Source organism: Littorina saxatilis, linkage group LG17, assembly GCF_037325665.1.
Source record: "Littorina saxatilis isolate snail1 linkage group LG17, US_GU_Lsax_2.0, whole genome shotgun sequence".
Taxonomy (NCBI): Eukaryota; Metazoa; Mollusca; class Gastropoda; order Littorinimorpha; family Littorinidae; genus Littorina; species Littorina saxatilis.
In genome coordinates, this window is record NC_090261.1 from 23,726,899 (window position 1) to 23,753,798 (window position 26,900).

Sequence of the window (26,900 nt, forward strand, 5' to 3'; positions counted from 1 at the left end):
AACCACCGAGCAGTGTTTTTGCACTGGGAGGCAAAACCAACACAGGTGCGGCGGAGTTCTGTCAAGAAGCAGGACTGGTTTTACATCCAGCAATGCTATTCTATGCGTACTGTATGTATTCCAGATCGATCGGCCTACTTGTCTCCATGCGGAAGAACGAAAATGCCCCCCTTGTCAGTTCCTCATCGATTTTTCCGTCTTAGCACAATTTGTCGAATCCACGCGCACTTTCAACTTTGTTCGTGTGGGAGGGGTTGCGACGCACGCACTTTTCACGTCTGTCCGTCAACGCATTTCACACTTCAGTGGGCTTCGACAGCGGCTTCGGACTGTGGGACAAAAAAACTTCAGAAACTTCGCCTTCTGCCATGACAGATGCTCCAACAGTTTTCAACGTTTCCCCCTCCCCCTCTCAAGAATGTTACCACAGAATAATGCGAAAAATCCTGGGCATGTCACACTCTCTTCCTTTCGGGAGAAGGTACCTGTCAATCATCGAGGTTCATTCACTCTGTTCCACTTTGTTTTGGTGAACCCGGAAGGGAATGATATAAATAGTTCGGAGAGAAAGTAGGCCAAAGGTGATCTCTTGGGTGTTTCAGTTTTACTTTATTTAGTAAAGATTGGGACACTTTTAGCGAATATATGCAGCTTCATAACTCAAACTTGTGGTTATACTGCTTCAGGGTAAATTTTTGCTTAGACAAAATGACGATTCGTTGCGGAAAAGATATTCAGTGCGGTATCAACATTGGAACAAATATGGCGGCGCCCATGCAGCCACGGAGTTCAAAATCACAACACAGATTGTAAACTGTTCTGCCGTTTGCACGTATTCATCTTCCTATCTCTGGCACTGCGTACAATTATGGATTACTTTGGTGAACCTCTGCTAGGTGCTTGTGAAGGTAAAACCATTAGACTTGCCTGTTTCTTCTGCCAAACGCTCACTCTGTTGCTCTTTACTAGTTTACTATAGCATTTGATTTAGTAGCAAAACAAACTTTCAAACGTTCAATAATAACTAGTGTGTACTAGTTAATACATAATTGGGACACTTTATGCAGAACTTTAGCGTGTTAAATTCATAGCTCATAATTCAGAGGCATTTAAGTCTCCAACTTTGTAGAACCTGCACTTGAAATCATAACAAGTCATTTTAGATCCCTTTGAAGTTACGGAATGAACTCCGATGAACTGTACGAATGCATTTCGTTTACATGGGTCAAAGAAGGAATTATCCGTATGAGCGGGGCAAGGAAAACAACTCTTTCGTGTAAATGATGTCCCATGGTTGACAACGTATGCCATTAAGTTTGGAGCTCAATCCGTCAGTTAATTTCACGACAAATGTTCTTTAGCTTGCTTACATGGACTTGTATCAAAAATAAGTAAAGAATGTCACTGGATTCTGAGCTATGAATTTAACACGCTAAAGTTCAAGATTACCCATGATTTTATTGCTGGCATCAGCAATTAGCATTTGTTGTGACAAGATGAGATTCCGTTGTGTATACATGTCAGCATGTAGGTTGTGAATGTGACATACTGTGCATTTGTTGACAGTTCTGCAGCAGCATTCTGTTGTTTTTCTCCGCTGAATCAAGTGAATGTGTCTGAATGTTGATAAACATTATTGCTTGACTTTAAATCTTTAACTTTAATCAGTATGATTTCAGGTTATAAGATATATGACTGTGTTACAGATTACGTCAAAATGACAAGTTCACAAAATGCAGACCTTTGTGCTCAAGTGGAGGCGCTGGCAAGTTGTACCAAGGCCACTGCAGACACCAAACAGTTCTTGGCTGATTTAAAACAGGTATTAACTATTAACGTTATTCACTCAAAAACAGGTGTGCATGTTGTTTTGTTGTTGTGGTTATTTTGGGAATTTTTTTGTTTTGTTGGAGGGGGGGGGGGGGGGTCTAACAACGGCATGATCTTAAAAGGAAGAAGTCTTGGGGGACCTTCATGGGGAGGGTATGAGTCTATGACTGTACTGTATGTAGGCAGATCTTCCCGCTGGAGAAAAAATGTGGCGGTCTTTATCTGATCTGGACATCATTTATTGATTTGATCATGTGGTGAAAATTCTAAGATGGAATCATCAGTGGTCTGATTCTCTGTGTAAGTTACTGTAGATATAGTAAGACCCCTTTTTTGTTATGTATTTTTGTATAAATTTTATTAACACTAACAGTAACCTGAGTAATAATAATAATAATAATGCAAACTTTTATAGCGCTATTCTAGAAAAATGTCTACTCTTAGCGCTTTACAATACATACATCGACCAAGCATACTATACACGCACAGGCAAAGAAACCGACCAAACATAACCAACAAACTATACATGCACAGGCAAAGAAAACGACCAAACATACAATACACGCACAGGCAAAGATAACGACCAAACATAAGCAAACATACTATGACCAAACATGTGGTATAATTTGCATACTCTGATCTTCTTTTTGATTGCAGGTGGTGCAGAAGAAATCTCTGCCTAATGTAGACCTTCTGTTGGAACTTCTTGTCCCTCTCTACCTGAGTCTCACCAACAAAAATGCTGCCAAAAAAGTTCTGTCCAGGTAGTGATGCTCAACATATTTTGCGACAGTTTGATTTGTACAACTACAAGTTTTACTCACTTTTAGTTTATAAATTTGGTTTCAGTAGTTGCATCAACAATCAGTGCATGTAATTATTACTCACTGTGAGGGCAGCGTGTAAACAATGTTCACAGGCACGTAGTGCTTGATTTGGAGATTGTAAAAAAAATCTGTCGTATGAAATGTGCAAGAATTTGTCCTAGTCAAACGTTGCATGCCTTAGTTTATTTACATTCATGAAACAAACTGATTGTTACTTTTTAAGCAGCAGGATCCTTCAAAACTGCTTTCCTTTCTGTTCAACTAAAGCTTTCTGCAAGGTCTTCCAGAAGAAGAGAAAAAGACAGCGCTTCAGCTGTTATGCCAAAGGGTTCAGGATGCATGTGTGACAGCCATTATGAATGACACAAGTTGTGAGGCTTCTGTTCGGCACATGGTGGACAACCTTACAGCTCTGATGGACAACTTTGCTTTAGGTAGGTAGTCATGCATTAAAGAAGAAGTGTTATGTTTGTTTGGTTTATTTTTTAGCAAGAATAAAGACTTAAAACTGAACTCTGTGCGGTATGTGATGTAGAGTGCAGAAAAAAGCTTTGATCTTGTTCTTAATTTGCTTAAATCAAATCTCTTATGTTTCATGGAAACCTATTTGATTACTGTTTTTGAAATAAAAGGGATGTAACAAAATAAATTATAATGTATGTTGCTGTTTTTAAGGAAGGATGTTTAATGCAGGTTATTTTTTCAATGTGTCACTCTCTTTATTCAGGGTTGATATTAATGGTTGAAAAGTCTGTGTTTCATCTGACATAATTATGCTTGTCTTTTTTCAGGAGAAACCTGTGTTGCAGCTGTGGCCTCAACAGGTACTGCTTATCATTTTATTATTACTTTAGACTGTGATGGAGATCTGATATTTTATTATTGTTTGAGAAATACAGCCAAATAACTAATGATTACATTGTATTTTATTTATGCAAATATGTTTTGGATTGAGGTGATTGAGAGAAAGGTAGTTTTTTTCCCTATGATTTCATACAAACCTGTGTACATAACTGTATAGTTAAACTTTTTACAGTGATTTTCATGACTCAATTTTGTGTTTGTTTTTTTCTTTTCTAGTACTTGAGTTCCTTGCCCAGAGCGAAGAGTTCTTCTTCAGTCTTTTCAGGTAAACATCACTTTCTTTGTTCTTTCTTTGTCTTTGTTGTCTGTTTCTCATTTCATGGTCCCACACTATTTTTGCGCTATGTAATTTCCTACTGTCGTGTTTCTTTGTTATCTGATGTAGATATAGCGTTTTCAAACTTTTTGCATTACTTTGCTTCTAGGTTTGCTTGGCCCATCTTGAGTCTGGAACATTTAAACAAATATTTACCCAAATAGACTTTTGTGGTTGTCTAAAGATCAGCTTGAATAATGATTTTTGTTTTGATTCTATATTTCTGTTATGTGTTTGTCTCGTGGTAAGTCATTCTATGCATCATGGCTTTTTTCGTTTTGTTTTTCAAACAGTGTGGGTGATCAGTCAGCCGTGCAAATGAATGTCCTGATGCACGACTGCCATGTCACCATGCAGGTGTTGAATCGTTTTACCCAGCGACACCTGCCCAGAGATCTACAGCACCTGCAACACCTGATGCAGTCTGTCATTCCTGGCATCATGCGCAAAGACATTGAGATTATGAATGAGGGTAAGATAATAGAAAAAAATCTTGAGGGTTTTTTTAATTTATTTTTTTATGGGTAGTGGGAGAGGAGGGGCAAATGAAAATTGAAATGTGTGTGAAGAGTCAAGCAGTTTTCTTGAATTGTGTGGAAAGAATAATTGCAAAGGAATCTTCACCGTATGCAAATCAGAACGAAAATTCTCAGTAATAGAAGTCTTGTGTGTTTACACTTGCAGAAGGGATCCTTTTAAGAAAACAGAAGGTGCATAGGTGAAGTTAACAGAATGCCCTTTGTGTAAGTACTTACTGATTTTTTGGTCTTGTGAACTTGTTTGTTTAAAGCGTTTATCAGTGGCACTGGTAGCCCTTGCCACAGCTTGCTAACAGGTTGGTAATTTCCAGCAGTTGTGGTTTCAATATAAATGGAGTAAAAAATGGTCCATATGATACCGTTATGAGTCTGGATTGCATGCTTGACTTTTGTGACAAGAGTGTCCTTTCATTGCTTGCTGGGAGAAAAAAACTATTGGTCTTTTTTTTGTCCACAGAACAGATGATGGTGGACTGTCGCTGTTGCTGTGCCATCAACTTCATACTGTTGCTGCAGATTGCTGAAGCTGATGTTGTGCCACAGGTGGGTCAAGATCTAGGACAATAACTATATCCACATAAACAAAAACAAAAAACCATGATTTTATTATTTATTGAACCTCTGGTTTTATTACGATTCTGTTTGTTCCCTTGCATAGTATACAGTGAAATACTAGATTCAGCAATTTTGAAGAGAGGAGACATTTTGACAAACACATATATCTATATATATATACGACTAGTGTCTGTCTGTCTGTCTGTCTGTTCGCGATGCACGGCCAAAGTTCTCGGTGGATCTTTTTCAAATTTGGACACCGTATTCAGCTACACCCCGGACACAACCTCATCGATGAGATATTTCAACACGTGCTCTCAGCGCGCAGCGCTGTGCGCGCTGAACCGATTTTGGTTTTTTTGGTCTGGATCCACTACCAGTAACTCTTCCTTATTTTCTCCGGTGTTTTCAGCCGCGATTATCTCCCTTCCTCCGTGTGGCGTCAATCCATATTCCCGTTACTACGTTTACTATTTTTAGGTCACTGCACGTTACTATTTTTAGAAGGTCTCCAGTGTTTTGCGCGTTTATCTCCTTTCCTTCGTGCGCCGGCAAGGCCGGCGTACACCCGGCAAAGCCGGGTCCCAGGCGCAGCCTGGTATTCGGCTCTACTTCTTCCCGGCGAAGCTGGTACCCGGCGAAGCGGGTAATCATCTAGTATATGTGGTCACAAGTCTTTTTTGTGTGTAAATGTTGCAGTTTAGTTAGCACAGCTCATAGCTTGGAGTGCTCTTTGATAATGACTACATTAAGTGAGGATTTTTTTCCCCTTCTATTTTGGGATATATTTCAGATTGTGAACTACTCCTTGAACATTGGAACTGCAGCATTCCCTGCTGTGCCATGGCTGAAAGAGGTCAACCTTTCTCAGCTGAAGATGTCCATCCTCTCTCCCATGACCTCTCTCGCCCTCTTGTGGGGCATGCTTTCCATGCTCAACACAGCCATCATCACCATGGTTACCACAACCAAGGACAACGCTGACCTTGACATTCAAAACAGTGTTGCCCTTGAGTGTGACCTTGACACTAAAGAGCCTGCGAAGAGTGAATCTAACCTTATCACCAGGGTGGCTGTTTCATCAGGAACTGAAAGTGCATCTCAGGATAACAAAAGTGGAAATGTTGCGAGAATAGAAAAAGGAGATGGATGTTTGATGTGCGAGGTGATGCTGAGGAAGCTGCTGTTGCTGGATGAGAAATGTCAGAGCACAGCAAGTCGAGTGCAGTGTATAAAGACCGTCACACTGTGGACAACCAGAATTTGGTGAGTGTTTGGTGCATTTTTCATGCTATGAAATCTACTTTGAAATGGCTTAGCTAGAGCGTTTGTGGTTTAGGTGGCATGGTCCAAGTGTCTCTGTGTGTTGAGACGGTTTGTATGTTTCAATGTTTCTGTGTGTGTGTGTGTGTAAAGGAGCTTGATTTACCTGTATATCATGTCAAGTACATGTGTCTGCAGATTTCATTGCTGACAGTGTCTGAGTGCCCTCATTTCTTGTCTGCCTGTTCGATGCAATGCATAGATTTTTTAGTGCTGTCATTGTCACTTTTATGCTGTTCTTTAAAAGTTCTTCAAGCATGTTTCTTTTATTTTATCATCTTCATCTCTTTTTACAGGAGTTGCCTGAAAGAGCAGTCAGTACCAGCAGATGTGCGACACAGACTGATAGGAGAAAGGGAGACCATCCAATGTTTGCTGAATTTTGTTTGGACGCACTGGCAGGACCAACTTGATGTGAGAAGAAAACAGAACCACACACTTGTCCAGTTCTACGCAGTAGTGTGGTGTTTCTTTAAAAAAAAAAAGGGGGGGGGGTGTTATTATGTCTGGCTGTTGGGCATAGCACTCAAAAAATGTCATGCCACGGGCTTGAGCCTAAAACTGTTTTGGAATGTTACATGAAAAAATCCTGAAGAGGAATACATTTTTGTTACATTTTGCAAATAATATCACAGCTCACAAGTTGTCAGTTTGGTAGGAAATACAATGTATGAGAAAGAAGAATTCACGTGTACAGACATTCCTGTGTTACAATTTCAGCTGCTTTGGTTATACAGGTATTAGAAATGTTTCCAGTAATTTTTCCAGTCAATGATATTGTTCTTTTTATTTGAATTTAATACAACACATCTTTTCACATGTAATTTCAGGCTGTACGACATAATTCCAGGATAGTGTTCGACAACTGTCTCAAGATACATCTTCTTGCTTCTCAGTGCGGTGAGTAGGTGCCATATATATTAGAATCTAACATACTTAATTACTGTGGGGGGGAATAAAGAATTCTTTGCAAGCTATTCATACAGAAGCTTCAGGGTTTGTTTCGGGTGTTTTTCTTAACCCTTTCGCTGCCAATCAAAACTTCCTGACTGCCAGAGAATATTGGAGTTCGGGGTGTAATAATTCACAAAAAATTCTAGCTCCAAACTGGCAGTAGGTAGGAAAGTAAAACCTATGTTATTTTTAAAGGAAATTCAACCAAGAATCTGTTTTTAGTATCTAATCATGGAAATAATGCACAAGTGCAGGACGGGTATACCCGTCCTAAGGCAGTCAAGGGGTTAAGTATTTGCAGAATTGTTGATCCAATAGATAAAGACGTAGGTCTGAAGGCATGGTAAGAGACTGGACAATTTTTAAATAACTGTTTAGGAGATGCATGACTTAGTTGTATGTGTCCCTGTGTCTGTACTTCAAGAAAAAAATGTTGAGGGGGAAAAGGGGTTAAGCCACATAATTTTTTCACCACTTGCAGAAGATGCCTCAATGGATCCTTTCCTGCTGTCGTTGCTTCATCATGTTCTGGAGATGGGTTGGAGCAACCATAGCAAGATATCAGCACTAGTCAGCCTGGTGAACTGCTTTGGAACGCAGCCTGTGCTGCACAGACAGCGTCTGTTTCCAACACAATTGCTGGCACAGATGGCTGACCAAGGCTTGGCTTGTCATGTGAGTTTGGCATACTTAAGCGTCTACAAGTATTGAGACAGGGGTTATAAGATCACTAAAAGAATGAAAAAATTGCTATACGTTTTTCAGTGTTCTTAGTCTTTGTTGGTTTTAAATTTAAATTACTTGCTATTTTATTTGCAAAATGTTATTGTGATTGTGATGACAGAACACGCGCCGATATTTTTGTGAAAAATCTCTACTATTCTCCTCTCACCTTCAGAGAGAACCTTTTTTTTTTTACTATATTTATTATCTTTTGTTCTTCTCTCATCTCTTCTCTTTCTTTTTTGCATTCCCCTCTTTTCTTCTGCCACCCCCCCCCCCCCCCTCCACCCACCTCCCTTTTTTTCAAGCAGCTTGAGTCTGGGGTCAAACTAATATACCACTGAAATACTTTGCTGGCTATACATGTAGTTTCTATACCTTCGTGGTTGAAAACGACGTTAAACACCAAATAAAGAAAGAAAGAATGTAGTTTCTATACTTGTCTGATATTTTAATTTTGCTGTCTGTTTCAGGCCAGTGAGCTGTATGAAGTGATGATTGCACAAGAGAAGGAGAGGGGAGGAGTCACAAGTGGAAGCAGGGAAAGCAGTGGGCATGGCTGGTTGGCTGTGTGGATAGATCCCATTATCACACAACTCTGTTCCTCCAACAAGAAGCTCAAGCAGCACATTATTGAAGTAAGACAATGCAATACACGGGAACCTCCCTTTTAAGACCCTCCCGTTTAAGACCCTCCCATTTAAGACTTATTGTTACAAAATCATAGGTAAATTTACCCCCATTTTAAGACACCTTCCTTTTAAAGAGTTAATTTGTTCACATTGGTGGAGCTCTGACGGGCGTAGTGGCGTGGTGGTAAGACGTCGGCCTCATAATTGGGAGGTCATGAGTTCGAATCCCGGTCGCTGCCGCCTGGTGGGTTAACACTATTGTGACTAGCACTGCCACGGCGTTTACGTCCTGCCTGCCCAAGCTTGCCACCAAGAAACTTCCCAAAAATCAGTAACTGTAAAGAAATCTGTCTAGCAAGCTTGAATTAAGTCCAATCACCACCAAATTTTGTGTACTAATTCAAAAATGGATGCCCAGTTCAGTCGTGCTATTTATAAGTTTGTCACGCGATTTGTTTTAGCAAAGGGGGGTGAAAGGGGGATAATTTGTGTTTTTTAACGTTTTTTTGTGTGTGTTTTATTTTCCACTGCTTTTTTGACTCACATGCGAAGCAAAAGTGAGTCTATGTACTCACCCGAGTCGTCCGTCCGTCCGTCCGGAAAACTTTAACGTTGGATATTTCTTGGACACTATTCAGTCTATCAGTACCAAATTTGGCAAGATGGTGTATGATGACAAGGCCCCAAAAAACATACATAGCATCTTGACCTTGCTTCAAGGTCAAGGTCGCAGGGGCCATAAATGTTGTCTAAAAAACAGCTATTTTTCACATTTTTCCCATTTTCTCTGAAGTTTTTGAGATTGAATACCTCACCTATATATGATATATAGGGCAAAGTAAGCCCCATCTTTTGATACCAGTTTGGTTTACCTTGCTTCAAGGTCAAGGTCACAGGAGCTCTTCAAAGTTGGATTGTATACATATTTTGAAGTGACCTTGACCCTGAACTATGGAAGATAACTGTTTCAAACTTACAAATTATGTGGGGCACATGTTATGCTTTCATCATGAGACACATTTGGTCACATATGATCAAGGTCAAGGTCACTTTGACCCTTATGAAATGTGACCAAAATAAGGTAGTGAACCACTAAAAGTGACCATATCTCATGGTAGAAAGAGCCAATAAGCACCATTGTACTTCCTATGTCTTGAATTAACAGCTTTGTGTTGCATGACCTTGGATGACCTTGACCTTGGGTCAAGGTCACATGTATTTTGGTAGGAAAAATGTGTAAAGCAGTTCTTAGTGTATGATGTCATTGCTAGGTTTAGTTACCCTAAAGGTCGAGGTCAAGCATGTGAGTCGTATGGGCTTTGCCCTTCTTGTTTAAAAGTTATTTTTTAACAGAAAGTATTATAAATAATGTTATAACCAAACAAGGTGTAAAACCTATGAATTAGCTGAAATATTGTTAACATTGTACACAGAAATAAGGAGACAGTACAAAGAAAAAAACAAGCAAATCACGCATTCACTCACAGCATCCTGACTCAAATGAAACAAAACTGTAGATCTAACACTCACCAAATGATGTCTAGGTAATCCATATTGAATATGTCACATTTTCACAACAAAGTACCAACTGTACACCTATGAACAATTCCAAAAGGATTTGAAGGCTCCAGCCATCCATTGTTATCAGTGCTGCCACGCCCCCATAGCTCCTGCACGATTCCGAGATACATGTTCGTCTAGCAGTATCACCGCCAACCACGTGTAGTTTGCCGACTCGTACTAGCAACAACGGGACTGTTTCTTCCTCACTTTCACTGCTTGTATCGCTTTCGTGAGGCGAAAACGATACGTCCGAATCATGCTCTACGGGATCCTCTAGGTCCAACATCCGGAGAATCTCCTCCCGAGACAAGGCTCGCCTTTGATTCATTTTTTTTCCTCAAAAACGCACACAAATCAGGCGGATTTGCAAATGGCAGAAGGGGACGCCAAGTGTATCAAGGGAAACAACTCAATTTATTTGCAAGCTTCAAAAACCGGGAAGCAATCACGAGTCGTGTACCCTCTATGGCTGGTACTGAAAAATGCGCGTCCCGTCCATGGGCGTGTCAGCGCTGGTACTGATTTATCAGTGTCCCGTCGCGAAAGTGTTAAGAGTGGAGATTTTTCCGATCTCCCAGGTCAACTTATGTGCAGACCTGCTAGTGACTTAACCCCCTTCGTGTGTCCACGCAAGCACAAGACCAAGTGCGCACGGAAAAGATCCTGTAATCCATGTCGGAGTTCGGTGGGTTATGGAAACACAAAAATACCCAGCATGTCTACTCAACAAAAGCGGAGTGAGCTGACTATGCTCTCAGAGTATAGTGTGGGGAACCCAAATGGGCAAACGAGCTCACACGTAACCAGACAATTGTGGAACGCTGAAGAAGAAGGAGAAAGGTGGAGGTCTCAAAACGGGTGTTTCACTGTACAACACAATGCATCATAGAGAATTTGGTGTTGTGGTATGATGAACAATTTTGGTTAAACATGGAAATCTTTATATTTTCGTCAGTTGTTTTCGGGTGTGGGTCTACATTTGAGAAAAGTATTGTGTGTCTGGGGAGGGTTGGGTTATTTGGGAGGAGATGGGGAGGACATTGTTCATGCTTGGCAGTCAATTTATGGGTGAGCAATAATGCATACTTTATATGTGAAAAAAAAAGATTAAAGACGTCTGTGTAGGTAATTGATCTTTGTTAAATTTGATGGGTTGATATCTTGATTTTGGGGTAAATTTCAGATACATATTTCTAGATGATTCAAGTTATTAATGTTGACTTTGCTGTTGACTTAAATTGTCACTGCAATATACATGTATATGCAGGAGTCTTGTAGCTGATTGTTTCTTGACTCCTTGCAGTACGTTTTGCCGAGAGTCATGAAGAAGGACAGAGCTGTACTGGAGTACATGCTGGGCAGACTGTCGTCTTCACAAGAAACAGGCGTTGAACACTTGGGGGCACTGATCGTCTGCCTGAGAAGAGCGAGAGCATGGGGACTCATGACGGACGCATTACACACTCAGGACAGCAGTTCTGCAATCTGGGCAAAGATACGCAGTGCTCTAAACAGTCCTGAAGAACAGGTTGGTTAGTCTTTTTATTAGTGAGCATTCATGTGTATACCACCCTCTTGTGTGGGGCTTTGTTTTGTTTTTGTTGTTTGGTGTTTGTGTACAGTGAGCCAGTGGTATCCAATTTGTATGTGAACATAACGAAGGCAGTCTGCCCTTTGAAAGTAACATTAAATTTTATGCCAGTAAATACCAGGAATGCAAAATTGCAGATTGCAAAGAATGAGTTACTTGCTAAAAGAGTTATTTGTTGAAAGAGTTACTTGTTGAAAGAGTTACTTGTTGAAAGAGTTACTTGTTGAAAGAGTTACTTGTTGAAAGAGTTACTGAATCACTGTTCTTTTCAGACCTCATTCTTAGGTCACTGACATACTTTTGTGATCAAACACATTTTTCTGACCCCTGGGAGGTCAACTGATGGTTTTGAAATTTGGAAGGACTTCTGACAGATGAATGTTTTTGTAGCCAGGACATTTGGACCTATGCATATTTTCAATTCAGGGCCAAAATCTGTGAACAACGCTGCTAAATAAACGTTCAACTTAGATAACTGTTTCAGATGGGTCCGGGTAGCTTAGGTGGTAGAGCACTGGACTTGGGATCCCAGGGTCACGGGTTCGAATCCCGGGCCGGGACGGACACAGGTCAACTGTATGTGTATACTCGGAGACGGAATCCATGTCCCACCCCCTTGTCACCACAGTGGCATGCAAAAGTCCTCGGTCAATCTGCCATAAGTGCAGGTGTCAGATAACACATAAACATGCATACACCTGCGTAGCACGACTCTTGTTGCTGCAAGCTTTCACTGAGAGGAAGCGACCCTCCCAATGATGGAATAATAAAGTAAATGAAGTTAAAGGACACCAGTGCATGCGCTGTATATGCCTCCAAGGTTACTAACAAATCAAATGATCGTGTCACTGTTACCAGGTTCGACTGGACGCCTTTGCACTGCTGTGTGAGAGCAAGCGCACCTCAGAGGCTATCAGTGAGGTGGAGTTCCAGCATCTGCAGCTTTTTGTCACCTACAACCTCAACAACCAGTCGCCTGCCTTCAGACAGGCCATGCTGGCTTTCATCAAAAAGGTACAGTACTGTTTAGTGTGTCACTGTGTGTGTGTGACTTTGTGACTGTGCCTTCGTCTGTGTAAGCGCACCTGTAGGCATGTGTGTGGGAGCAAGCTTGTACGAATGCACAGATACCCATGCTTAGCTACATGTGCTCTTCCTGCAGATCACTTATTCTTACCTTTATTCTACTTATGTAGTCATATGTGTGCTTTATTAGTGCATGCATATGTGTGTGTTTGTCTGTGTGTTGTGAGCTTACAATCTGGTGCGTTTTTTTAAGAAATCGAGACAAAGAGGGGCTCATAATGTTTTTCTCTTTTGCTTTGCAGCTGTTTTGTAGGATCAAGGAAAGTCAGCAAGCACTGCTGAGACTGAAGAAGAAACAGAAAGAAGAGGAATCCCCTGCAGCTCTTCAGGCTTACTCAGTGAGTACATTAAGTGCATGGTTACGTTGTTCAAATCAATTCTCTAGTTTATTTCGATGAACTTATTAATGCAAAGCATTATTGTGCTTTACTTTAGAGCTGGCAGGGTTGGGTTTTATGTCCACATTTTGTTTTGTTCATGTGCAGTATAGTCATGGGCTTATGAGAAAGTTGGACGCGTAAAACCAACTTTTCTGTGAGTGAGCAGCAGGAACAGGTGTACGTTTGGAGTTCAGTGTTTACAGTAAACAATAGTATTTGCATTAGTCATTTAGTGTGTAGAAAGAACACCAACATGTGGAATTGAAATACCGTTCAATTTTTGGCTCAACTGAGTAATCAGATGAGTCTTGGTAATAAGAAGCGTTAGGCTGTCCGGCTGTCTGGATCTAAGAAAAATCATCAAAGGTTTTGATTTAATTATTTTATTTATTCCCCAGAGTTTCCTGTCATGGTTGGAGTGTTTCCTGTTCACTCAGCTGTACCCATCCGCAGCCTTTGCGCGACGCACCATGAGTCTTGCCATCCTCTCTCTGTTTGTGGAGGAAGTACACCCAGGTTAGTGTTGTCAAGTTCACTGTTATGGTAAGGCTGAGTGAATTTTAACTGAAATTAGAAGTGAAACGCAGCAAAGTGTGTACATTGCCCTGAGTATTCTCAACTTTACTTATCATTTGAAGGTTTTATTTCTGGTTGGCTCACGTAAGTGTAGCCTATGCGATGATAAACTTTGTCTGTCTGTGCGTGCGTGCGTGCGTGCGTGCGTGCGTGCGTGCGTGTGTGTGTGATAGAAACTTTAACATTTCCGAGTCTATGGATAAAGCTCGCATAAGAAGATTACGTCTCGGTCAAAAGTGTTTGACGTGTGTGATAGAAACTATTTGAAGACGGCACATTATGACGTAAGAGGGTTAGACGTCACGCAAAGGAATTACTGAAAATCTCGGTCATTGTTATTGTGAGCGGGCCGAGACTAATTGGCAGATCCAGGGTCTCGCTTTCTTGCACAGTTTCACCTATGCTTACTGTGTGTGTGTGTGTGTGTGTGTGTGTGTGTGTGTGTGTGTGTGTGTGTGTGTGTGTGTGTGTGTGTGTGTGTGTGTGTGACGGAGTGATTGTGTTTGTGTTACTGTTTGTCGATTTCTTACGTGAGCCTTGAAGGCTTCGCCTCTTGTTTTTTATTTGTTTATCTCTTTCCTTTTTGTAATGTTAGGGGTGGGGAGCTGTGGGGAATAGTTTTTTTTGTGTAGTTGTTATTTTTTCAAATCAAGTGATAGCCAAATCTGCTTGAGGAATGGTAGGAGAGAAAGACAAATCAGGGGCAAAGTCGGACAAAGTGAGAGTTTATTCGGCTGTATCGCATATTTTTTTCAACCAGATTAATATTATTTTCCTACAGGCAAAGACGACACTGGCTACAAACCACTTGGCAACGTGACTGGCAACCATGTTCACACGCTGCTGGAATGTCTGACTGACACGTTTGAAGAGAACAAACTTGAAGCCTTCAAGTTGCTGTTATCCTGCACTTCAAATAACCCCGACCTTCTGGTAGGAAACAAAAACGTTTTGTTTGTTTATGTGCACTGCTTGTTTTCTTGAGCCCCTTTTGTAGCATATTAGCCTGCATCTGCTGCTTAATTTCCATATCAATTTATATGTTATTGTTTTAACATCAAAGTTGGATGGGTGGAGTATTAATTCTGTTGTCATTCACTGGTCATGCAGCAAGTACATTACACTTTGCTCATTCCTGTGGAAGTAGAAGAACAAGATAACAATGAGAATGTAATCACCAAAAACAACACAAACACAGTGTTGGTGTTTGTTTCTGCTCAGTAAATGTAATCACCAAAAACAACACAAACACAGTGTTGGTGTTTGTTTCTGGTCAGTAAATGTAATCACCAAAAACAACACAAACACAGTGTTGGTGTTTGTTTCTGGTCAGTAAATGTAATCACCAAAAACAACACAAACACAGTGTTGGTGTTTGTTTCTGGTCAGTAAATGTAATCACCAAAAACAACACAAACACAGTGTTGGTGTTTGTTTCTGCTCAGTAAATGTAATCACCAAAAACAACACAAACACAGTGTTGGTGTTTGTTTCTGGTCAGTAAATGTAATCACCAAAAACAACACAGACACAGTGTTGGTGTTTGTTTCTGGTCAGTAAATGTAATCACCAAAAACAACACAAACACAGTGTTGGTGTTTGTTTCTGGTCAGTAAATGTAATCACCAAAAACAACACAAACACAGTGTTGGTGTTTGTTTCTGGTCAGTAAATGTAATCACCAAAAACAACACAAACACAGTGTTGGTGTTTGTTTCTGCTCAGTAAATGTTCATTTTTCATTTTCATTACTTTATTGTCCCATCGCTGGGAAATTCGGGTCGCTTCCTCCCAGTGGAAAGCTAGCAGCAACGGAGTCGCGCTACCCAGGTGTCTGCGTGTTTAGGTGTATTCAGCCACCTGCACTTATGGCAGAATGACCAAGGTCTTTTACGTGCCATTGTGATGACACGGGGGTGGGACATGGCTTCCGTCTCTGGGTCTGCACATAAAGTTGACCCGTGTCCGTCCCGGCCCGAATTCGAACCTGCGACCTTTCGATCACAAGTCCAGTGCTCTACCAACTGAGCTACCGGGCCCATTGTTATCTTGTTCTAGTAACTAGAAGAATTAGCAGCTCTTCTCATCTGCAGTCTCTTGTTCGGTATCCTATGGAAGTGTGATCTTCAGTTCGAAATATAACTGTCATTTTTCATCTCTCCTCACAGACAGAGGAGAAATGCAAGGCTTTGTATTCAGCAGCCATGCAGCTTGCAGTCAGCACTCGCCCCCAGGACTGCGGCACTGCTGCCTACGTCTTTAAGTTTTTGCTGCATCAGCCCTGTTCTTCAGTTGTCGTCAGGTCCTGTAAACCCATTCTACAAAGTGGAAGTGAAGGACTGTCATCTGGAGAGCATACCTTAGGTTGGGAAAGATTTAAACATTTGTTGTTGTTTGTTTTGATGTGTGAACTATGGCTCCTAAGTAAGACTATTTGCTTGCACTCTGGATTTTACATCCTGTCGTAACACTCTTGTGATGCTTTTTGCAGAACAGTGGGTTGCGTTTTGTTGTTGTTATTCTTTTAGCTCGTGGCTTTGGGTTTTATTTTATTTGATGTGTCATTGTGGTGATGATGTACACTTGTGTTTGTGTGTGTGTGTGTGTGTGTGTGTGTGTGTGTGTGTGTGTGTGTGTGTGTGTGTGTGTGTGTGTGTGTGTGCTCACAAGCGCACGGGTGGGTATATGTAAGCTTTTATTAGTCTCAACTCAACAGCCCACTTTTTGTCCAAACCATCACAGAAAGTACATCAGATGGAAACACCCCACAGCCAAGAAAAGACACAGCTGAGGTAAAAGAACTGAAGACACTGCTGCAAGAAATAGAAAGTGCAGACACCAACACGTCACCACACCTGCAGCTCCTGCATGCACTGCTGGTGGTGTTAGTGGACCAAATCTCTGTGGCACAGACCAGTCTGATCCTTGCCGCTGCAAACAGGCCCATCTATCCCACATTGCACTGTGTTCGCTACATCTTGGATGGTCTCGACTTCAGGTCAGTTTTCCATTTGTTGACGATTTGTGATCATTTATTGGTTTGCTCAGTAAGAAGAGTGTTGACGGGTTACTCCAGTCCAGCATCATAACATTTGTAAACACTGCTGGCTTTTCAAACAATTTTGAAGTGCTTGCCTGATTTGGTTTTAGAACGACTTAAATGTAGTCAATAAATTGCTTTAGATAGTGTTCATTCTTTTGTCTGCGTGTTTACATCGTTCAGGGTATGGTTCCTTTGGCAGCTGTAATTGAGGTGTGCTGTTTGCTATCAGTTTTCAAGCTAATTCCTTTTCACATGTTGAGATAGCAAATGAAATTTAATGTTATATTTTGTCTGCCAAAAGTAAACAAATCTTTGCTATTTTCTGACGTTTTTCTGACATGCTGTTTGACAGGACACTGGAAGAGAGCCAGAAGCCATTGTGGAGCAAGAGCATGGACTGCCTCCTGCAACTGTGTCTCCTGGTGGCCAAGATTGTCTCCCCTGTGGTGCAGAACTCTTCACCCGAGGGGAACGTCCCAGAGGAAGCTGTGTTAGGTTTGTTAACTTACACTGTTTTAGTCACCCCCACCCCCACCCCCACCCCATAACTTGCACCCTCTTTCTTTTCTGGCTCCCCCCCCCCCCCCTCAAAAAAAAAGCAAAGAAAAAAAGGGACTGACAGTGGCAATTCTGCTGTCATCATCACAATGGCTTGGCTTTGCGAAAGAAGATCTATGAAGGGGTGAATCTTGCTGTAGTCTTGTATTTGAAAACAAGCTTGAACAGACTAGTTCTATTTTGTCACACGTACACAAAATCAGATCAGGAAAGATAGTGGTGTGCAGCTCTCTGTTTCTTGTTCTCAGTCTTTTTTTTTGGTCTTTTTTTTCACTGAAAGCTATTCCAGTTCTATCCTGTTTACGCTTCTCTGCTTTGAACTTCTTTAATTTTGTCATTAGCACAAAATTTTAAATTGAATTTCTCACTCCCACGCTATTACAATTGACCTCTGTTCTTGTATTTTAGGTCCAGGTCTGAAGTTTGACCTTGGCCTAATGGCGGAGGTGGAAGAGAGTCGTCAGACGGTGTCACTGATGCCAGAGTACCTGATTGTGTGCTGCTGGCGTAGCATCAAAGAGGTGTCGCTCCTTCTGGGCCAGCTGTCTCAGAACGTCCCCATCACACGGCCTGGGCTCTCTCAGGGCCTCTTCTCTCTGCAGCAGGTAGGGATAGAATTTAGAAGGTTTATAGTGAATTTGTATATATATGTGTGTGGTAGTGGGTGTGTGTTTGGGTGCATGTGTGTGTTTGTTCAGCAAGTCTGGGCCAGATGTCTCAGAACGTCCCCATTATGCGGCCTTTGACTCTCTCAGGGCCTCTTCTCTTTGCCACAGGTACAGATGCTTCAACAGCACTTACACACAAGTTCACAGCAATAATTTGGGTTGTTCATACTATTACTATTATTTTATGTTTACCGAGTGATGCAATTTTAGACAAAATTCAAAAGGACTGTGGGTTGAACATCAGAGCCAAATTAAATTACATTCTTATCCCAACTCACATCAAGCAATTTACTCCAGTTTAGTGCTAGGACGCTGAATAGCATCGCCTTGGTAACAAGGGGAGGTCACCCTAAAAAAGAGCTACCTTGACCCCTTATCATGACAAAGTCACGCATGACTTCCTGACCTTGCCGCCATCTTTGAATCATTCACTCTCCAGCGATCTGTGTCTACAGACGTGTTTTGATTTTGCTCCGGCTTTCAGCCGGTTTGTCTGACTTCTGCCTTTGTCAGACCCTGCCTTGGTACTTGCACACGGTCCCTCTGCTCCCACTGTGTGTTTGGGTGAGCTTTTTTGTCGTTTGTTATCGTTTTGTGACTTAGGTTTGGTCGAATACTTAGCTTTGTTTACATTTTTTCCGTTCGCCATGTCGGATAAGGAAAGAATAAAAATGCTAAGTTGGTGGCCGAGCCTTCTCCCACAAAGAAGCCTTCTCGTAAGTCGTAGAGTTCGGCATGTTAAGCTTTGATTAAAGTCACAGATCCTTGACTAAATCCTCGTTTGATGTGCGATAGACTTACCTAATTCTCCGGCTATGCCTAGTTTGCCTTCAGCTGCTTCACCGGTCTTGTCCGGTTCAGGCCCTGTTAGCGAGAAGCAGGATGTTTATGCTATTTTGCACTCCTTGAGTGCTTAGATATCCTCTCTTTCAGCCGAGTTTTCGTCTACCGAGGCTGAGATGTGTCTTTGCCTTCCGGTGTGGGAGGTGTGCGTTCCCTTGCCAGGGTGTGTGTTCCGCCTTCCTCCACTTTTACGTCCGCCGACGTTCACGCCTCGTTTGAGGGCAGCCGTGGTGTTTCCCTGCTGCGTTCCCAGGCCTCTTGGACTGACGACGATCAAGGTATTTATACTTCGCCAGTAACCGGGTTCTCCGGCCAAAACGAAGTGCGTGTTTGGAGAGAGTAGCCACACCGGTTCGTGTGCGCGAAAGCTTAGGCCCTAGGTCTACGTCGTTCCGATTGAGTGAACGTCTAGATCGAGGGAAAAGCCCAGACACGCGTTCGGTCTCTGACCGAACAGGGGAAGTGCGTCCTCCTACACTCCCTAGAGGAACAGTGGGTGCGGCAGCACAGCTTTCATAGCTTTCCCCGCTTCCGCCTTTCAGGCAGGAAGCAGTCCCTAGGGACGTACCGCTTGGGTATAAAATCCCTCGTGGGCGTCTCTTCCGGGCGACACTTCGTCGGACTATGGTAGTCACGGCGGAAGTGTCTTGCCTGACTTCACGGAAGTGAGGGACTACGAGTCGGATTTTGGCACTTCCGTCCAGGGTGACGAAGATGTCAACTTCCGCATACCGACTAAGCTTCCGCAAGCTCTGGCTTTAGCGGAGGAAGTGGCTTCACGGTATTTTGAGGAGGGGGTGACATTCCCCGCTTCCGCCCTCTGGGCAGGAAAGCAGTCCTTAGGGACACACTGCTTGGGTATCGCATCCCTCGTGTGTCGTCTCTTCTGGGTGACGCTTCGCCTGACTATTGTAGTCAGGGCGGAAGTTCGTTGCCTTGTTGCACGGATGTGCGGGATTATGAGTCGGATTTTGGTGCTTCTGTTCAGGTTGACAAAGATGCCAACTTCCGTGTACTGGTTGAACTTCCGCTAGCACTGGCTTTGGCGGCGGAAGTTACTTCAAGGTAGTTCGAGGAGGGTGCGGCAACACTTGTAGGCTTGTTGCCCAACCTCCTTCCGCTTTGGGGGATTCCCGTTCTGCGAAGGACGGAAACAGCAGTTCAGTTTTCGGAAATTCCCGTTTTCGGAAATTCCCGTTGGTAGCGTTTGAGCTGTCTATGCTACTGACTACTGGGCAGTACGGCGGTGCGTTTCACGCTGTACCGTGGTTAACAGCACAAGGTCTGGCTCCTGATTCAGCGCAGCCTTACCGTGCTTCTTTGTTTTTAGCCTCAGCTTTGCCTGCTGGTTTGGCTAAGAGGTTTACACTGCTGCATAATTCAGTCAATTTGATTGGCTCGTTTGCCTTGCCTCGTTCCACTTTTCCGGAACTTGCAGTCCTTAGGCAAGATGATACAGCAGAGACAGAGTAGTCCCGTTTTCGGAGAATTCTCTTTTGTCTTTGGAGTAACTGGCTTACGCTTGCTTGAGTTATCGTCTCTCTCTGAGACTTTGCAGAGATCTCTGTCGAGATTGATCGCGTCGTCATTAGACCCATTCAGGTTTCGTGACGATGCGGTAGAGAAAGTTGTCACTATTCTGGTAGGGAAGACGGCTACAGTAGAACAGTATGTTATACTGAGTCCTCTTTCTTGTCTCTGGGGGAATAAGCACATGATCTTTTCAAGTTATCCTCTGTTTAGGAAACTTTGCAAGATTTTTTTATAGAGCTCTATCTTCTCTGCTCTTGTTAACTTCGAGTTTCGTCGTGACGCACGGGAGAAGGATGTCATGTCGCTTCTAGCTGCTTTGGCTAAAGTCTTTTGAACAGCGGAGCCTCCCAGCGCTTTTCTTGGCACATTGCTTGGCTCAGGTTGCAAACAAGAGGCGGATCTACTCCGCTCTTTGCTTTTTGTGGTTCATCTTCTGGGTGAAGCTGTGATCTGCGTCGGCTGGCCACATTTGGCCTTTATTTAGGCAAGATACGGAGCTAAGCAAACACACATTGGGTTAAACCCTCTGCCTTAGGCAGCTTCGCGGTATGTACGCCCATCTTTGGTGCGGCATACCTCTTATTTTTCACCTTCTAGGGTGAAGTTGCTAAGGCCTCAATTTTTGTTTTTTGCCTCTGTGGTGAAAAACAAGGCAAGCTGTTAAAACTTTCTCGGCTTTTACGGCTTACGGAATTGCGCTTTCTCATCAGGGTCATAAGCTTTGGTTTCTGACAAGTCGCCAGAACATGTCCAAATTATGGGCTCACATTCTGACTAAATTTTTAGGCTCACTGAGCCATTGCTCGTAACCTCTCAGTCGGAACTTTTCCGGCTAAGCCTACCTCTTGAGGCAGTGGCTTCTGTCAGCGACTTTCGCTGCGCAGCACAAAGGACTCGCAGGAATTCCTTAGTTTCAGCTTTTCTTTCTAAGAGGTTACGGGAAGAACTAAACACCATCATGTGGCTAAGCCTAGGTTTGGCACAGACGTTTTTAGCATTGGGGTTGTTTTTCTTCCACACGCAAAGACATACACCGTCGATTGGCGGGTACGCCCTTCACAGAGAAGGGTGGACAGGTTGCAAAGTCTGTTTCGTACTCTGTCCTTGATAAAGAGAGCGGCTGTACGTGTTCTGACCTCTCTTCTTGGCCAAATGGAATCGATGGCCACTCTTGTGCCCTTAGGCAGAGTCCACAAGCGGCCATTTCAGGCTGCCCTGAGTTCGCTGTGGAAGCCTTCTCTTCAGGGCTGGGAGACAGTAGTCTCTCTTGAAAGCTGGTTTCGGCACACAACGAGGCAGTGGCTGCTCCCTGGGATTTCACAGGGAGTGCCAATCTCGTTTGCCCCCCCCGGACGAGTTTCTGTTCACAGACGCGTCTATGGAGGGCTGGGGTGCCCATCTTTCTGTTCACACTGCGTCAGGTCTGTGGAACGAGACGCAGAGTGGGGGGCACATTAATGCCCTAGAGTTAGAGGCTGTTTTCCTGGGACTCCAATCGTTTCTGTCTATGGTCAGGAACGAATAAATTGGGGTTCGCACAGACAACACGACCATGGCGGCCTATTTCAACAAACAGGGAGGCACTTTGTCTCTCGCTCTTTCTGTCAGGTCAGGTCAGATTCTTGCCTGGGGCAGCCAGCACCTTTTTCTGTTGTCAGCGAAGTACGTCCCAGGCATACTCAACGTTCTTGCGGACTACTTCAGTCGCCCGTAGTGTACGATGCACACGGAGTAGACTCTGACTCATCAGGTCCTACAACGTCTGGGTGGCATTTCAGCAAGCCTACAGTCGATCTGTTTGTGACAAGATTCTCCTGCAGGCTTCAGGTCTTTATCTCCCCCTTTCCAGACCCAGAGGGGAGGGAAACAGACGCCCTCGAAGTAAACTGGTCGTGTCTGAGCCTATGCTTTCCCCCCGTTTCATCTCTTGGGAAAGGTTCTCAGGAAGGCGGAGCGGGGACAGCCTTGCTTGGTGTTGCTGGCCCCTTGGTGGCCCAGCCAACATTGGTTCCCCGTCCTCCTTCGCCTCGCAGACGGCCCTCCATTCTTTCTAGGTCGCTGCGCCGTTCTGGCTCCTCAGACGCTACTTTAGGCTTTGTCCAAAAGGCCCACAGGGAATCGACCAGCACTGTTTATGCGTCACACTGGTCAGCTTGGACAAAGTGGTGCTCGGAGAATGGAGTTACTGCTACTTCACCTCGCTCTTTGCATGTAGCAAATCATCTCTCGTGTTTGGCTGCTCAGGGCTTGGCTCCTTCTTTTTTGAGAGTCAGGCGCTCAGCCATTTCTTCTACTCTGAAGCAATTAGGGCATAGCATTAACCTGGGCGGTGTAATTGCTAGTGTTCTTAAGGGGGCAGCGATTGGTTTTACGAAGGCTAAGTCCCCTCTTCCCGCGTGGGACTTATTTTTTGGTACTCAAGTTTCTAGCCTCTTCGGATTTCGAACCTTTAGCTTCAGCGAGCTTAGCTAACTTGACTCGTAAAGCCTTGTTCCTCGTTTTGTTAGCCTCTGCCAGTGGAGGCGGTGAGGTGCACGCTCTTTCAGGCCTGGCTAAGGATATTTCTTTTGAGAGCTATGGCTCTTTTGTTTTAAGATTTCGGCCGGAGTTCCTTGCCAAAACCAAAAACAAGGTCTGTCCTCCTCTGTTATTCGCATTCCTCCTTTAAGTAGGATTCTTGCGTCTGGTGACCCTGATATGGTCAATTGTCCTGTTCGTACTCTGACCAGCTACTTATCCCGTACCACGCCCATTAGGTCTAGGGACCATAAACTGCTCTTCATCTCAGTTGACACTGAAAGGAGCAAGGACTTGTCGCGGGTCACTTTGGTAAGATGGGTCTCTACGCTTATTAAATAAGCGTATGCGTGGTGGCACAGACAAGTTGGGATTGGGCATTCTGTCCTTCCTATGAAGTTGTCAAGAACTCATGAAGCCAGAGCCTGGGCTACTTCTCTGGCAGTCCTCCGCTCAGGCGTGCTGGCAGAGGTCTTAGGCGCTGCCTACTGGAAATCGCAGGGTGTTTTCTTCAACTTTTACCTGCGAGATGTGGCCAGCACTCGTCATGGTGGCAGTAGCTCCCTACCAGCCATTGTCGGCTGGACAAGTGGAATTTTGTTTCCCCACCTCCTTCATTAGCATTCTGCTTGATGTGAGTTGGGATAAGAATGTAATTTAATTGAAAATTTTCATCTAAATTTTAATTTGATTATATACTTACCCAACTCACATAGTTGATACCCGCCCGCCTGCCCCGCTTTTGGGGTTTTTATGGGGGTTTTTTCTTAAAAAAGAGGGAAATTTTTCTATGTTCGCTTTCGATTGAATGATTCAAAGATGGCGGCAAGGTCAGGAAGTCACGCGTGACTTTGTCATGATAAGGGGTCAAGGTAGCTCTTTTTTAGGGTGACCTCCCCTTGTTACCAAGGCGATGCTATTCAGCGTCCTAGCACTAAACTGGAGTAAATTGCTTGATGTGAGTTGGGTAAGTATATAATCAAATTAAAATTTAGATGAAAATTTTCAATTTCACTCATTGTGTGAATGCATCTGTAACAGAAATGCTGATCTCTCCTGCTCAACATTGCATGTACAACATTTCTTTGGCCAGGCTTTCTGTGATTTTGTAAAACATTAGGCATAAAGTGCTACATGTACCAAGTCCTAAACAAAGATTAAATTACATATTCTTACTCCAATCACATAGCGTAGGCAATATGTGATTGGGGTAAGTATATTAATCAAATCAAAATTTACTTTAGAAATTTTATATTAAATTACATATTCTTACTCCCAATCACATATTGCCTACGCTATGTGATTGGGGTAAGTATATTAATCAAATCAAAATTTACTTTAGAAATTTTATATTTCTCTCCCAAGCATCGTCGGTATCATTCTTCATCTCATGCGTTGCCAGTCACATTGCATAAAGTCTTTTTTTTTTTTTTAGGTAACTGAGCAGATGACGCAACCTTCTGTCTCCCCCATCCCCCTCCCTGCTCCCTCAAAACAATCATTGTTTTCATATCTTCCTGTTGATGATGCTGAGAAGTAATATGGTGATGTAAATGTGCACTTTTGTATGTTTCTTTGTGACAGTCTGTTTGAAAAACAACTTTTGTGTTAAAAAAGTATATTTGTAAGTGTGTATGTTTCAACAGGTGGAAGAGATTGGACGTTTCTTCAAGCATCAACTGATGGAGTCTCTTCACAGAGGAGCCTTTGAACTGGCTTACGCTGGCTTTGTCATGATGTGTCAAATGCTGTGGAAGTGAGTACAATAATTGCTCAATTTCTTTCTCTCTCTCTCTCTCAGTCTCTCTCTCTCTCTCTCTCTCTCTCTCTCTCTCTCTCTCTCTCTCTCTCTCTCTCTCTCTCTCTCTCTCTCTCTCTCTCTCTCTCTCTCTCTCTCTCTCTCTCTCTCTCTCTCTCTCTCTCTCTCTCTCTCTCAATTTCCTTTCTTCCACTTTTTCTCTCTCTTTTTCTTTCTTTTTCTTTCTGATTGTTGTTGTTTTTGTTTTTGTTCATTTTTTTTAAGCACAACTGTCAAAAGAGTTTAACCTGCTATGCTGACACTGATAGTGTTTCGAGGGAGGGGGTAGTCTGAAGATATAATGGGTATGTGCCATCTTCCCAAAAAACAGTATTTAAAAGTAGATGGAAAAAATCTCATAAAGTCGTAGTGTTTTTCTCTCCATACCAAGTTTCTTTCCTATATTTCTGAACACTTAAATATCAAGAAGTAATTCACGTGATGGGATATTCTTTTTCCTCAAAGGAGTCCATGGAGTGACCTTCAGACGTTACCACGGCGATGGTTGGAAGAAGTGATGTCAGCCATTACATCCCCAGGAGAGACGTCTAGCTTGTGTGCTACACGAAGGAGTGCTGGTGTGCCTTTCTTTATTCAGGTCTGTTGTTTGAGTCTTTGACATTTGAAATTGGATATCGTGTGCACAAATATTTCTGTCTTCAAAAGTGGCTTGAAGATGCTACAACGGAGAAACTTCAACTAAGTGTTGTCATGTTTCTGAAGTAAGAGTTTTGATGTTTTTGAAGAGCTTTTCTGAACTTCATCATTGAAAAGTATGATCCACATGCTTCTGTTATCAGTTAATATTAGGGTCTCAGTTTTAATATTTGCATGTTTCAGGGGGCTCCCACCCCCACCTCTCCGTGAATACTTCTCTCGACTGTTTTGACATATTTGAGCTTTTGGGGATATGAGTCTTTTGTTTGTTTGGTTGTACGTTTTTCATGTCATTGCTTTAGGCCAAAAAAAAGAAATAGTCTGTTTACGGTAACCCGACCGACTCTATTTTTTTCGCGCGACCCTAGACTTTTTTTTGGCATTTGGGGAAAAAAACAAAAAAAAAACACCTTTTTTTTTTTTTTTTTGCAAAATAACGTAAAAATATGTTTTTTTGGAAAAAAAGAAAAAAAAATCCCGACCTACCGACCCTATTTTTTTGGCCTATGTTACCGTAAACAGACCTATTTTTTTTTTTTGGCCTTAGTAGATATTTTATTTCATGCATTTTTTTTACAACAGGCTATAGTAGCCACCGAGACAGCAAGCAGTGGACGCCCTAGTTTTCACAAAGCCATCGGTCAGTTGTTGCACATCGCACTGTCCTCCACTGACCCAGAGTCATTGCAGTCCAGCAACACAGATGGACAGGTAATTTGAATGTTTCTTTCCTGTAGTTTGATCTGAGGAAAGTTCTCTACACTTCAGTGTGTTTGTGATTTTCCCCAAAGGATGTCTATTTCACACGTTTCACCTGAAACTTTCAATGGGAGAGATTCAGAATAAATAATAATAATAATAATAATAATAATGACAGCTTATATAGCGCGAATCCTTGAGAGCACCGTTTTCTCAGCAGCTCTTCTCTGCTTCTTTTGTAGCCAAACATATTTTTGATTGTTTGTTAGTTTATGACTATGAATGTTTGTTTGTTTTGTGGTGTATTGACTGTAGTGGTTTTCTGACCAGGTACATGCGCTGAACATTCTGCGAACACTGTTCAAAGACACTCGGCTTGGAGAAGATGTTGCCCCATACATCTGTGATGGACTGAAGGCAGCTATACTGGGGTTCAAATCTCAGTTTTGGGAGGTCAGTTTTCTTTGTTAGCTGCATGTGTACATGCTCACAGAGACAGACAGACAGACAGACAAACATAAATACACACAAACATGCACACCCGCACATACAATCTTGCATAGTTCATCTAGGATTCCTAATAAACAAAAGGAAGTAAGCGCTCTAAAATGCATACGTCAGGTGTAATAGAGTTAGTGAGAGTTATTCGGAACCAATCTCCTTTCACTTGAGAGAATAACAAGCATTGTATGCTTCTTCTTCTTCTTCTGCGTTCGTGGGCTGAAACTCCCACGTACACTCGTGTGTTTTTTTGCACGAGTGGAATTTTACGTGTATGACCGTTTTTTACCCCGCCATTTAGGCAGCCATACGCCGTTTTCGGAG

The 26,900-nt window shown here is 42.7% G+C and overlaps 2 protein-coding genes and 1 non-coding gene across 3 annotated transcripts in view; 2 read left to right on the plus strand and 1 right to left on the minus strand.

Moving 5' to 3' along the window:
• Positions 1-492, minus strand: part of LOC138953973 (pleckstrin homology domain-containing family H member 1-like) — a gene marked incomplete in the record, with an annotated part of 204,408 nt that extends 203,916 nt beyond the window's left edge. Inside the window, 1 exon segment of the mRNA XM_070326000.1 lies at positions 1-492. This exon segment is cut by the window's left edge and continues 151 nt beyond it.
• Positions 493-755: 263 nt separating this feature from the next.
• Positions 756-26,900, plus strand: part of LOC138953966 (tRNA (32-2'-O)-methyltransferase regulator THADA-like) — a 45,612-nt gene continuing 19,467 nt past the window's right edge. The window contains exons 1-26 of the mRNA XM_070325984.1: positions 756-908; positions 1,707-1,822; positions 2,488-2,594; positions 2,925-3,091; positions 3,449-3,481; positions 3,738-3,786; positions 4,131-4,309; positions 4,834-4,919; positions 5,725-6,197; positions 6,551-6,668; positions 7,085-7,154; positions 7,690-7,883; positions 8,405-8,569; positions 11,430-11,654; positions 12,576-12,731; positions 13,046-13,141; positions 13,582-13,699; positions 14,541-14,692; positions 15,928-16,123; positions 16,502-16,757; positions 17,155-17,297; positions 17,769-17,965; positions 24,568-24,677; positions 25,185-25,317; positions 25,959-26,087; positions 26,406-26,528. Coding sequence (XP_070182085.1) covers positions 869-908; positions 1,707-1,822; positions 2,488-2,594; positions 2,925-3,091; positions 3,449-3,481; positions 3,738-3,786; positions 4,131-4,309; positions 4,834-4,919; positions 5,725-6,197; positions 6,551-6,668; positions 7,085-7,154; positions 7,690-7,883; positions 8,405-8,569; positions 11,430-11,654; positions 12,576-12,731; positions 13,046-13,141; positions 13,582-13,699; positions 14,541-14,692; positions 15,928-16,123; positions 16,502-16,757; positions 17,155-17,297; positions 17,769-17,965; positions 24,568-24,677; positions 25,185-25,317; positions 25,959-26,087; positions 26,406-26,528 — 3,831 coding nt within the window. The 5' untranslated portion in view covers positions 756-868. The remainder of the gene's footprint in view (positions 909-1,706; positions 1,823-2,487; positions 2,595-2,924; positions 3,092-3,448; positions 3,482-3,737; positions 3,787-4,130; positions 4,310-4,833; positions 4,920-5,724; positions 6,198-6,550; positions 6,669-7,084; positions 7,155-7,689; positions 7,884-8,404; positions 8,570-11,429; positions 11,655-12,575; positions 12,732-13,045; positions 13,142-13,581; positions 13,700-14,540; positions 14,693-15,927; positions 16,124-16,501; positions 16,758-17,154; positions 17,298-17,768; positions 17,966-24,567; positions 24,678-25,184; positions 25,318-25,958; positions 26,088-26,405; positions 26,529-26,900) is intronic.
• Trnap-ugg (transfer RNA proline (anticodon UGG)) lies at positions 12,206-12,279 on the plus strand. The gene has a single exon. It is a non-coding gene; the product is annotated as a tRNA-Pro (tRNA).